Consider the following 12,472-nt stretch of genomic DNA (forward strand, 5'->3'; position numbering starts at 1 on the left):
CTTGCCCGGTTTAAGTAATTTCTGTCGCTTTTCCCACCGAGCCGGGCTTGGAAGTATACTTTTATTGCTTGCTTGCTTGCTTGGCTGGGTAGTTGGTCTTGTACTGTGCACTGGACCGATTTGTGCAGATATACTTGATTGACCATATCACTTAAAACCTTAAGGTAGTTTGGCCGTGGGGAGGTTGACGTGATAGCCGGGATTGTTCTCATGGCTGGAGGTTGGATACACCTTGATGATCAGTGGCTTGGCTTCGGTTGTTGTTCTTGTTATTGTTTGACGTTTCTGGGTCTTTCATGCGTAGATCGAAAGCTCACAAGTACATACATACTCCTACCTACCAAAAGAGCTCGCAAGACGGGTGGCATATAGTTATCTCGTGATGATGGTACAGTACACTTCATTGGAGCTCGGTTGCCCGAGTTCAGGCAGGTCATTATCCAGGGCCTCTGGCGGAAAATCTCAATCGCATCTCGCCGGAGCATTACCAACAGCCAGATGCTCGATGCTCTCGATCGCATTGAAGTTGAAAACTGACACGTCACAGCCGATCTATCCTGTAATTTGCTCGCATTGGGGGTCTACTTCGGAGCAGTGCATAAATCGGGAGCTTTGCTCATCAAACATCCTCCCCCCCCCCCCCCCCATCATACTCATATTCAACATCGCGATGCTTCTGCTACCTTGGCCATATGTACTCTGTATGTATAAATCTGCGTCACACTTCTCATCTGGCCGCCGAATATCAAAAGTCCCAGAATCCGCCCAGAATGAATACTCCCGCAGCCCGCCAAGAACTCCCAGCAGACACTGGAAGAAAATACCCCGTTTCGACGTTGTCGTCGAGGTGATCAGTATTGCCCTATTGAAGTATTCCCTTAAGACTGCAACTGCAAAATGTAAGGTTCCGTTGGTGTGGAATGTTTGCCTCCGCCGCCCAGATACCATACCGGGATGATACCGGTGCCGGTAATCTGATTACAGAGTGTATCATTTATGTCGGCCTGAGGCACCGAGGACTCCGTGGTTGCATCGCCAGCAGTATCATACTCTGAGCAAGATAGGTAGAGCATTGGCATGGCTGCAGCATGAATGTTAAGTCACCTGTATGGAAAATCTCCGTCGTTGGTCGATGAGACAGGTGAACACGTCTCCTCTTTTGGTGTTGAGGTTGATATATTAATCCGTCCTCGGTTCCGATTGCAGGGTCGACACGACTTTCCATGGCATTGAACTTTGAATGGCAATTAATCTCTCCATATGCTGTATCTGCTACCTAGTTCCATGAAGAGATGCTCTTATTTGAAGTATGATAGCAATTGGTGATTTCTCTACGTCAAGAATGCTCAGTCAAAGCATATACTCCTTCCAGCTCTAGTGACGATCGGATCTAAGGACATCCTCGGCACTTGATAACAAATCCAAGCTCCCCCGCACTGCTAAATAACTCAAGCTGAGTCCGCCCTTTCATCTTCTCACTCCCCCTGATCGCTAAGCCCCCTCCCTTACCCCAATTCCATCACAACTACATATCCTACAACTACGAAAGACTTCAACTGCGTCAAAATGTCCAAGGCCGTCTTCCTGACCAAAACAGAAGGCAAACCGGGCCAAGTCTACTATCCCCTCTCCGTGCAGGCACAGGCCGTCCCTACCCCACAGGGCCGCGAGTTACTCATCAAGCTGACCGCGGCCTCGCTCAACCACCGCGATGTCTTCCTACGCCAACATTTGTACCCGGGAGTCACGTTCGATGTCCCCCTTGGTGCCGACGGAGTGGGCATGGTGGTCGGGGCGGGTCCCGATGTCGCTGACCCGCAGCGCTGGCAGGGGAAACGAGTGATCCTGAATCCCGGGGTGGGCTGGGACAGCTCGCCGGATGGCCCGGAAGATCCCAAGGGGTATCGGATCATGGGCGGAACGAAACTGTACAACAAGGGGACGCTGCAAGAATATGTGGCTATCGAGGAGTCCGAGGTTGAGGAGGCGCCAGAACATCTATCGGATGCGGAGGCCGCGGCGCTTCCTTTGACGGGGTTGACCGGGTGGCGGGCGTTGGTGGTCAAGGCTGGCGAGAGAAATTCGGGCAAGGGGGCGGCCATCCTGGTGACGGGGATCGGAGGTGGGGTGGCTCTCATGGTTCTGCGATTTGCGGTGGCCAGGGGAGTCGACGTGTATGTGACCAGCTCGAGCGAGGAGAAGATCAAGAAGGCGGTTGAGCTGGGCGCCAAGGGTGGTGTGAATTATAAGGAGGAAGGATGGGAAAAAAAGCTGCTGGGTCAGCTTCCCCCCGGAAAGGCGGCTTTCGATGCGGTCATCGACGGTGCTGGAGGCGATGCAGTCGAAAAGGCTGTCAAGCTACTCAAGGTGGGCTGCGCCCCGTTGCTGTCTGCTCGAAGAAGATACTGACTGATGCAGGCTGGCGGCATCCTCTCGGTCTATGGAATGACGGTCGCGCCCAAAATGCCTTTCTTGATGCAAGCGGTGCTAAAGAATATTGAGGTGCGTGGGTCTACGATGGGCTCACGCAAAGAGTTTAGAGAGATGGTCGAGTTTGTGAGGAGCCAAAAGATCCATCCTGTTGTCTCGCGAGTAGTTCAAAGCGACTTGGGCGACATTCCGGCACTGGATGATCTTTTCCAGGACATGAAGGAGGGCAAACAATTCGGCAAGCTGGTCTTCGAATTCGGCAAGGCGTCGGGAAGCAAACTATGAGCTGTTACGCTGAGCGCCAACTATCAGTGATATACTCTAGGTCGCAAGGAACACAGCTCACAGAGGTAGTTATGTAGCAACGGTTGACTGTGCGCGCGTCTCTTGGGTCACTTCTTCCAGGGCCACGCAGTAAATTCTGGCAAACAGGCAGGTCGCCCTTTCCCTGTGTTGAAACGCTGTTGCTGCGCCGTTGCGCAGTCAACAGTCGACAGTGTGTTTACCAGCACCTGGTCCTTCACAACAGCTGTACATACAGTGCCATCGTTACTTAGTTAGCACCACGGCTTTATCTTTCATACCAAAAGGTCACTCATTGATCCTCTAGTCTCTAGCTCTTCCAACATTCTGTGACTGAAGTGTCACAATGAACGCCGAGCTTGTCCTGCGATACGGGCCTGGCATGTCCTTCTACCGGTCTCACCTCCAGTCACCAGACTTAACTCAACCTGACAGCAATACCGCGAACGTGTCACTGAGGGTTCGTCAGCTCAGTTGAACTCGAGATATGGAGACAACCTCAGATTAAACTTGAAACTGACCGTTCGTCCTACCTTCAGAGATACTCTTCGACTCTCCGCACTCTGGAAACGACCAATGAGATGCTGATTCAAAAGATCGGCAAGCTACGAACGAACACCCATCGACTCCGACACGATCTGATGAACCTGGAACTGCACGTAAAAGCATTCAACCGCGAGCTCTTGGCGACATGGCAGGCAGACGCATTGACGCGACTCATCGAGGTTATATATGAGCGCCACGGCTGGAAGTTTCCCGGCAGGGTTGCCGTTGGCGACCACATCTACCTGCCCCGTGAAACCCTCTCCACATTGTACTTGAAGGCCTTAGTGAGGATCAAGAAGGAGACGGTTACGAAGAGGTTTGGGCTGCCGATGCGGTACTGGCATGCTCTACAGAGATACCATGAAGTAAGTCTAACCCATGCGGGGGTGAGCTGCTGTCTCCCCACTGGCCCATTGCCACACTCCCCTCTAACATGGGGGTTTAGGTCACTCATTTACGGAGCACCAATCCCAGCCGAACTGAGAACAGCTTCGCTCGATGGTTGGTCTCCGTGAAGGAGGTGAATCGGGGAGCGTATCGATTCTGGGGCAGATTGTTTCCTCTCTGCTATAACAACCGGTCCGTCGAGCAGAGCGCCACTATCTTTTGACTAGCAGCCAGCCCTCCCGCGAGGTTGATTTTCCTTGATTGCAGGACCCTGCCTTCGAACAAGAATCTTCGGATAGATAGCTTCGAAATGAAAAAGTCTCTGCCTCAGTCCCACCAGCTTGCAGCCCCGTGGCGAGTTGAGTGAGACATGCTACCAAAACCGGTGACGCTATGCTGGACTGGCGTGTGGTGTGTTATCAGCGATCCCATTTCTGGCCAAGACCCGTAAAAAATATCCCAGTCTTTCTCCAGTTTAGTCCACGCAGCCAACAGGGTGTCGATTTCAGAGGAAACGGCCCAAGTGTGACGCTGACTGGCCATGTTTCTGGCAATTCCGGCCAGTGCAAAGGACCTGCATTGGGCTCCAGCTTGGTTGGTTATGGACAATCAGCCCGGACGCAGGATACGCTTTGGCCAGCACAGCGTGACGTCGAGGGGGACTTGAAGGGGGAGTTTTCCATTTGGATGATAGGATGGTTGTTGATTAGCTTGGGGGCGGTGGTGGTGGTGGTGGTTCCCTTTTTCCCCCCCTTCTTTGTTGCACTGTCAGCGCACGTTACTTTTGTTAATGCCTACCTACCCCCATGTCATTTAGCCAAAACCAGTTGCAAATAATGATGAACCCAGCATGACAGGCTGTTTGTTTCAGGGTTCAGGGCTTCCATTGTGTGTAGAGGGCTGCAAGTGAGACATCATTGGATGTATCGATGTAGGATGTAGGATGGCAGGAACAACGTGACAGATCAGCTGACCGACTACAGTATATGTCATGTGTCTTCATACACACATCCCACTTCACAACTTATCTCAGTAGAATCAGCTATCCCAAACATCATCCCTTGTCCTTTTCCTACTCCCAAGGTAGAGAATAAGGCCCCAACGTGCAACAAACAAGCTTGGGTGAATTTAGTCTCGTCGCTTAATTTACCGGTAGGTCCTCCACGGCCCGCGCGCAAGTCCACCGGCAGGCAGGCAGGCAGGCAGGCACGGCGCCCTCTCCCAACACTAGTTTACCTACTCCGTACCTACTGTGCCATACTACTCATACTAAGTCACGAATCCACTCCCCTCAATTTCAACAATAATCTCAGAGTAAGTGCCCACAACCCACCACCGCAAAATCTTGGTAATGTATACGGGGTAAACGAGAGCATCAACACCTACCACACACCCACGATTTCCCCAAACAGGATAAATACCCAAGCACACAAGCACCCAAGCACACACTTCACCTTCCAAACCCTTTGGTGCCTGTCCTTCCCCCAAGCTCCTAGGCTCGGGAAAAATTTGGGGGAGGCGGGCAGCAGCTCGTATTGTGTGGGTGGCGGGGAAACGGTTTGGCCGGTAGCGAATTGATATCGGAAAAGAAAATAAAAAGGATGGGGACGGAGGGGACCTCGGAGGGGAGGGGGGACCCATATATGATACTATATATAACTTTTTTTCTTTTTCCTTCGCTCTTAGTCTATAATTTACTCTGTGCTTGTAGGCACCGTTTTTTGGTCTTGGTTGTTGACTTCTTTCTACTTTTATTTGGTTAGGTTGTTGAATAACTTGTTAGCTATAGGTATAGGTACAGGATGTTTTTATTTTCGGCGTGTAATGTGTGATTTGATTTGATGGTTTGGTTAGTAAGTACCTACTGTACTATGTAAGCCGGTTCAAGGGTGACTAGTTGACTGGTGGATTTGGCGAGCGTTTGACTTGTCGTATAGTTCGTGTAGGTAATAGTTAGTCAACCTGAGATACCATGACTAAAGGACACTAACGTTAATTAAGTTGGACTTGGTTCGACTGCTCTGTACCTTATGCTACAAACTGGGAATATCGTCGGGTTGGGTTCTCTTGGCGGCTTTGCTCCGTTTTGTGTCACGAAGAGGCTGCTACATACCTCATGGGCTTGGGTTGGGGCTTGATGGTAGATACCTGAAGGTATAGTTATGCAAATTGTTGCGCTCTCGTTTAATCCACCTGATCGGGAACATGGCCTGTTCTGGCGAAGTAGTTGATTGTGACGGCCTGGATGTGTACACAGTAACAGATCAAGGCTTTGATATAAGGTTTGTTGTTGAAATTAGAAACCACCGTGAGATTGAAGTATGTTAATGCTTTTTTTCATACCCCTTTCGCAAGCACACATGCTGAAGCATCATCTTGTAGGCTTAGTTACACTCGAACATGGCTCTAATCCTCCATCTGTGACATCGCTTTGGTTGTGCGCTGCCATTTCGCACCAATGAGATGAACACTCCGCTCTGTGTGGACTAGCAGTCGCCTGTGGGCAGTGGCTGGAGATAATCAGTCGCCGACTAAAGCACTGGCAGTCGCCGACTATGAGACCATGCCGCACACAAGAAGCTCTATTGCCTCGGTCGGATCCCCTGGAGATACTCCTTATGCGAAGGACGCCACGCCATATTGTCTCTTTCTCTCATCTCTCCGTCCCCTGAGATAGACCTGAAGGGTTGGTAGGGGTGTCTCAACTCAGAGTTCAGAGCTGCTAGTCTTGGACGGTCTTTGTCCGATAGTCCTCTTGGAACTGAGACATATTGGCGCCATACAGAGACTTTGGACCAGTCAGTGGAAAATGCGATTCGCACTAGGTAGTCCACCAGTAAGCTGGCCTATACATGGCGGGGTCTTGACGATGATGTCGCCAAACCAGGGCACCATTGGATGATCGTTCTGGTCGACTCTGGGTATGGAGATATGAGACAGGCAAAGGAGGGACAAGGGTAGAGAACCGAGAAGCGCATTCCAGCCACTGATGGCATGCAATGGAGCTAGAATGTCTTGTTCGCTCTGCTACCCCCAATCACAATTAGATCAAGATTTGATCAGACCAAAGGACAGTGACGTGATGTCCCTTTCATCCTTGTACACAGGCGCGCACACACACACCCTGGATCAAAATGTCATTGCAGGCTGCATGCTGCAGGCTGCAGCCGGGGGTTGCTAGGGTCCAGGATCAGTCCATGGGAAGCTGGCAGGGAGGAAAGTACAGAAGTACAGTACAAAGCCAAGAATCACCGTTGCTCAGTGGCTGATCCTAGGCAGCTCGTGTTGACCCGGGATCTGTGCGACGCACAAGGCAGTGACAAGTGAGATAAAGAATTCCTTCCTGCAGGCAGCCGATGGCGCACGGGAAGGGAAGATCAGGGTCAACAGCAGTCCAGAAGGAGGAAGACGGGGAGGGGCAGCAAGCTTCGCCTCCTGGTTGTCTGGGTTCTTGATTCTATAGTGTGGCGGAGTGTTGAAGGCCTTTCCTCGCCCTCTAGGGATGTGCTGTAGCTAAACCTCACTTGACCATGTGCCAGATCATCGCAAAAGCTTTATTGGCGAGTTTATGATGGCTCAGCCCACTTTGCCCATTAGTAGCCAGCACGCATAACGCAGTATCTCAGGGGTAAAGCTCCTCTTGGGAGATGGCGATGAGACAACGGCCCACGCAGGATATGCGTGCGTTGTGAGAGGGTTGGGTAGGTAGCTTTGAGCTTACTGAGCCGAAGCAATCCCACCAGTTCAATCGACAGGAAGGAAACTGTCTCTCAATGCTCTTGCCGATCTGCTCATCCATCTGAGTCCATACCTCCAATTTAAACATGATAGTGGCAGTCTTCACTTCTCACTAGGTACTACCTAGTTGCAATAGCCATAGTGAGGAGAGATAGTAGTAGTAGCAAAGTAAGACTACTACGAAGGTAGTTTACCCGCAGAGAAGAAACATAACCACTCTCGATCGAGCCGGTAACCGGTACTAGGTAACTACCAAGTACTCCCAAGTTGGTATAGGTACTTAGCCACCATCGCCGGAGTCTGTCCCCCCCCCCTCTCTCTAGAGCTAGCAAGAAGTTAGCACTACCCTATGAAGTACTATATCGATACCAGTTCAGAAATATTTGCAGATCATCCATGATCATCAATATTAGAATCATGAATTGAATGCTTGACCTACCATGGATCGCTACATGCTGTTCTCGAGACGAGCAGTGGATGGTACGTACAGTACAACAACTAAATAAGTAGTAGGTAGTAGTAAGTCAGACCAAAAATAACCTCAGCCGCGCGACCCCCAAGTCTCACTTGGCTTCTGCCGCGATTGACAAGCTTGTTTCACTTGCAACCACCCGCGGGCACTTCCCTCCTGTCTCTCTTTTGGCTGCCGCGCAAAGAAAAAAATAGAATAGAGAAAAGAATAGTAAGAGATGCTATTGAGGGGATTGACTGAGGAAGAAAAATTAGGTAAAATATCCCGGAAGAGGAGAAAAAGAGAAAAGAACATCCATCCCTCAGCCACAGTTTGTCCCAAGGGAACGGATGGACCTGGAGACGGCCGTAGACTGGAGGAAACCAATTCCGTTGCAGCACATAAACAGGTTACGGGGGTTCTCTTGGAGTCAGGCACGCGGGAAACCAAGCCAGGAACCCGTGGCTCCATTGCGTACGAGCATTGAGCAGCTAAGACTTTTCCTAGTCGGCTTACATGGAGTCAAAACCGGTGGTCGGAGATGCTTGTCGCATGCGATCGTCATTCAGATAAGTTTGTTGCTTTCTCTTGCGGTCGGCGCGCAAACTGGTGGCTATTCAAATACCCGAGGCTGTCAATCCGTGCTAACTTACTCCATGGCCCACTTGATTATTCAATGGGCTCACGTGTTGGGGCTGGTCGATAGAGACCGGAGACCGACCACGAGAGAGAAGTTGGTGAGACATCGCGGGTTGGCAGTTAGGGTTCGGAAGCCTATATTGGTATAGATTGACAAGTATAGAACTCTTGCCGGCATGTGTGGGGAATTAGCAACGGGAGGAGATACAAATGCAAGAACCCAGTTCTCTCGATTTTGTTGAGGATTTGCTATGTGATTCTTTCCCTCGACGTACGGGGGTAGCAAGCCCATTGTACATCGAATTGCACTTCAATCAAGGCCGTGAGATTAAATGTTGACTGTTGTAATTTCCTTGGGCCCCCTATCCCCGTCGGATCCGGGTTGTTTCTGGCTGGGCGGAGAAACAAGTAGGCCTCACATAGATTGACCGATAAGCAAAGCATCAAGCCTAAACGTGGAGGTCGGCATTTCCCTCAGATCACATCATAGAACACTAACTCAGGAAGCGCATCTATTCGGCTCCTGACAGCCATGGGAAATAACCATAACCACTCTCACTCGGATCGACGAAAACCCCCAATCTCCAAAACGTGCCGATCAGAACGGGCAGGCGGGCAGGTGGACCGACCGACCAGTAATCATCTGGTATTATTGAATCTCTTGAGGTTATTTAGATCAAGGCGAAGCCACTACCACAATTTCTATTTGTTGGTTTTATTTATTCATTTGGGGGGGGTTTTTTTCTCGGTCAGGGTCCGGCTTAACTATCATTCAGTAAGTTACCCACTGATTATTACTGGATCAAAATATCCCGTGCGGCATGCAGCAGAACCAGTGACGCCAAGGAGAAATTCCCTTACTAAACCGAAGGGTTGTCGTGTGGCCGGGCCGACCGAGGCTCGCCAGGAGAGGTCTAGGGTGGTTATGGAGTGGAGTCACTTCTGCCAGGCTCTCTCTCATCGACAAGTGATAACTTACTTTGAGCTTGAGCCAAACCAGTTAGGTAGCTGGGCAGGGAAGAGCTCCGGGGGTTGATGAGCACTGCATATACAGCACTGTACATAGTGGTAAGGAAGCATGTTCTAACGGACTAATGCTCAAGGGGTGAGATCCTACTAGTAGACATTGAAGGAGGTAACTTGGTAACTTACAGTACGTAAGGACGCGGGGAAGCTAGGGCAGACTTATAATACTGCAATGCCTTCACTGCAAGGGCAGCTGGTTCACTTGCAGCTTAGAGAACAGTCTATCATCGAAGAATTTCAGTGATGATTTAATAATTAATTCTTAGATTAGCAGTGACCTCACAGCTTGTCCTTCCTCGTATCGAAGGCCCAAGGTGACAGAGTAGGGTCAGACTGATCGTGCCATCACATACTCAGTAAGTTTACCCGCTGCAGGGTCCAATCCTTTCGGGCAATGGTTGATGCCAAGATAGCACCGAGGCTGCCACCACAATTTAGATGACACTGCTAACGGGTTCGTGCTGCCCACAGTAATCAAAAGACCCTGAATGCTTGATTACATCGTTTTTTTTTTTTTCTCTTTTTTTTGTTGGTCGGCTCCCCCTCCCCTCCCCTTCTCTTACCCGGTCAATGGCAATAAGTGCACCTTCGGTCGGCAGGTAGAAGATCGTCATGGTGACCCCTCTGTCCACCACCGATGCTATCGCCTCAATCGGAGTCTTCCGAGTTCATTCGTCTTTGCTGGTCTGTTCTCCGAGCTGAATCCGAGGGGAATTCCAAAAATAAGGGTAGAATCGGTAGACACAAGAGATTTCATAATGCCGAATCTCGAAAAGGGCAATAGGCCGAACCGGAAAAGCCGCACTATCCTGTAGCGAGCGATAGTGGCTTTATCCATCTTCCACGCGCATCGACCCGTGGCTCCGTTGTCTCCGTTCCATGAGCCTTCCGGAAGATTCACCTCTAAAGGTGACCAACCGGGGTTCGTAGGGGCAAGTTTTAGTTGCAACTGGGGGGGACTAGCAGGACCCGCCTTAGGCAATCACTTTTCTCCGGTCAACCCCGGGGAAGTTCCGACTTGTTTGGTTTGAACTTTTGAATGGCAAGGGTGCAGAACTGGGACAGGGACCACCCACTGCGGTGCGGTTGCACGCCCCGTGGTGCAGGCAGGCCTGTACTGTGCACTGTACTTTGGCATAACACTAAACAGTGAACATCCAAGTCGACAACAACTCGACACGGCATAACGTGGAGAAAATCTCATCTTCTCTCAGGATACAATATTACTAATGCGGAATATTATCACTGGATGACATCTCCTACCACCAATCCTCAAGCAGTCTTGCTGGCTCTGGATGTTTGGACAGGCTGCACCGCCGTCTTTCGGATAAATGCGGCCAGCCCAAATATTGAGATAGACAGGTAGTCAAATGGGTGCTAGAAGCTGGAGCTAGCGCCATACCCGCATTAAGTGGCTAACGGGCTACCAAGAAGAATGGTTTGGTTTGGTCTGCGGAATTATTCTTAAACCGAACTTCACAGGTATCAAGTGGTGCGTTCGCTTCAATGACGGTCTGGGTGGATGGAGGAAGTAGGAATTCTCCGAGCATTGGCCGATATTTTATCATCCTATCCATGGCGGTTGACGTCGAGGATAAGGTAATTGAGTAGACTTTCTTAGTCCGTGGGGACAAACTCTGAGGTACAATCAAAGATGCGGTCCTTTGAAAGTATGTTTGATTGACCATATACTAGAGTTCTCCGTAACGGCTGGCGAGATATACATCAGCGGGCAGCAGTAGCAGAGATCAGATGACTGCATGTTTCTGCCTGGATCCCAGATTGCACGGCATCTGGTGGTGTCTGCATAGTATCCACCCTCCCACCGCCTGTATGCATGTAAGTTCGAACTCCTTGTAGCTGGTCCTGGACTGGTGCTGACTCTATACAAGCCTTCCATCTGAACATCTCATTCCTTCTGGAATCACCATCATGCTTAACCACTCCCGTCTCTCCACACGCCCACTGCCGTTCGCCCTGGAGAAGACAATTTTTGGGGCTTGATCGCATTCCTTCGGCGGCACTCAGCCCAATTGAGGCAAGCTGAGAGCCACTATCGTAGGACGAGATTGCCGATCTTCGCTGCTTATGGTTGGATAATGGATCATCTCCATGCTGAAAGGACACCCCCACCGCACATAACACCAACAATATGCATGTTTTTCGGCTTTTGGTAGTCTAAATTTGCTAAAGTAGGTACCGGCCAACTAGTGCAGTGGACAGGTGCCTAGTTAGCATGTCAACGCTGAGCGCTCGGGGTCTTCGCTCCTCAATTTTGCCCGCAATGTGCTTCAAAACGGCGATCTGTAAAGATCCGTATCCGCCGACAAAGTAATTTGTGCGTGATGGAAACGTGGATGGATAGTGTTGAGAACTTAAGATATAAGCTTTTATCTTTGCTAAGCATGACGATCCCAAGAAAAGGAATGGAGAATTGGACTTGGAAGCTTGACATGCTTCCCCTTCCTTTCAAACGATCGAGATTGGGGTTCCAGCTGTGGTTGTTGTCGCTGTCGGGTGGGGTGACGAATAAGTGTACTCGTAGCTGTCGTCCAGCAGGCAAACAACAATACTTACTGAGTACATGAGTACAGTGGTCGGACTTCCGAGGCAAGATCGGAAAAGAATCTGGTTCGAGATCCGATTCATGCACGGCAATTCCGAAGGCAAGTTCACCATCGGAGGTTCTGCTGGGATAAGTAAGTTATCTTGTCGATTACCCGTGCTATTGAGGAGGTTTAGAGTTCTCCGAGTATCGAAACTCGGAACGGTCGACACTATAGGCCCATAGGGTGTTTTGTATCCATACAATTCACAACATTGAAACTCTCATGTCCTTTGAAAAGGAACGATCAGCGTTCTTAATCGGTATTTCTCCTGGTCGGCATGACCTCATCAAACATTGGCTGAATGGTGGGGACCGGGGAGTCCATTGTGGTACTTTCTGCTTTT

General features: G+C 50.2%; 4 protein-coding genes across 4 annotated transcripts; all 4 read left to right on the plus strand.

Moving 5' to 3' along the window:
- The first annotated feature begins 1,269 nt into the window (after positions 1–1,269).
- Positions 1,270–2,887, plus strand: BO72DRAFT_405289 (putative alcohol dehydrogenase). Its single transcript, XM_040942280.1, has 3 exons — positions 1,270–2,367; positions 2,419–2,724; positions 2,777–2,887. The coding sequence occupies exons 1-2, from the start codon at positions 1,567–1,569 to the stop codon at positions 2,713–2,715; spliced, it is 1,098 nt and encodes a 365-aa protein (XP_040800630.1). The 5' UTR covers positions 1,270–1,566; the 3' UTR covers positions 2,716–2,724; positions 2,777–2,887.
- On the plus strand, positions 2,745–3,974 carry BO72DRAFT_123737 (uncharacterized protein). Its single transcript, XM_040939037.1, has 3 exons — positions 2,745–3,193; positions 3,273–3,644; positions 3,725–3,974. Exons 1-3 carry the CDS (start codon positions 3,080–3,082, stop codon positions 3,887–3,889), a joined length of 651 nt encoding a protein of 216 aa, XP_040800631.1. The 5' UTR covers positions 2,745–3,079; the 3' UTR covers positions 3,890–3,974.
- On the plus strand, positions 3,975–4,772 carry BO72DRAFT_123764 (uncharacterized protein). Its single transcript, XM_040939038.1, has one exon. It carries the CDS (start codon positions 4,060–4,062, stop codon positions 4,501–4,503), a length of 444 nt encoding a protein of 147 aa, XP_040800632.1. The 5' UTR covers positions 3,975–4,059; the 3' UTR covers positions 4,504–4,772.
- Positions 4,773–9,775: 5,003 nt separating this feature from the next.
- Positions 9,776–10,426, plus strand: BO72DRAFT_123787 (uncharacterized protein). Its single transcript, XM_040939039.1, has 2 exons — positions 9,776–9,876; positions 9,992–10,426. The coding sequence occupies exon 2, from the start codon at positions 10,009–10,011 to the stop codon at positions 10,333–10,335; it is 327 nt and encodes a 108-aa protein (XP_040800633.1). The 5' UTR covers positions 9,776–9,876; positions 9,992–10,008; the 3' UTR covers positions 10,336–10,426.
- The last annotated feature ends 2,046 nt before the right edge of the window (positions 10,427–12,472 follow it).

The sequence above is a fragment of the Aspergillus fijiensis genome (assembly GCF_003184825.1).
Source record: "Aspergillus fijiensis CBS 313.89 unplaced genomic scaffold BO72scaffold_27, whole genome shotgun sequence".
Taxonomy (NCBI): domain Eukaryota; kingdom Fungi; phylum Ascomycota; class Eurotiomycetes; order Eurotiales; family Aspergillaceae; genus Aspergillus; species Aspergillus fijiensis.

Coding starts and splice junctions, on each gene's coding strand:
- BO72DRAFT_405289 (XM_040942280.1), top strand. CDS start 1,567: ATGTCCAAGGCCGTCTTCCTGACCAAAACAGAAGGCAAACCGGGCCAA. Junction 2,368..2,418: donor AGGCTGTCAAGCTACTCAAG/GTGGGCTGCGCC, acceptor TGACTGATGCAG/GCTGGCGGCATCCTCTCGGT.
- BO72DRAFT_123737 (XM_040939037.1), top strand. CDS start 3,080: ATGAACGCCGAGCTTGTCCTGCGATACGGGCCTGGCATGTCCTTCTAC. Junction 3,194..3,272: donor CCGCGAACGTGTCACTGAGG/GTTCGTCAGCTC, acceptor TCCTACCTTCAG/AGATACTCTTCGACTCTCCG. Junction 3,645..3,724: donor CTCTACAGAGATACCATGAA/GTAAGTCTAACC, acceptor ATGGGGGTTTAG/GTCACTCATTTACGGAGCAC.
- BO72DRAFT_123764 (XM_040939038.1), top strand. CDS start 4,060: ATGCTGGACTGGCGTGTGGTGTGTTATCAGCGATCCCATTTCTGGCCA.
- BO72DRAFT_123787 (XM_040939039.1), top strand. CDS start 10,009: ATGCTTGATTACATCGTTTTTTTTTTTTTCTCTTTTTTTTGTTGGTCG.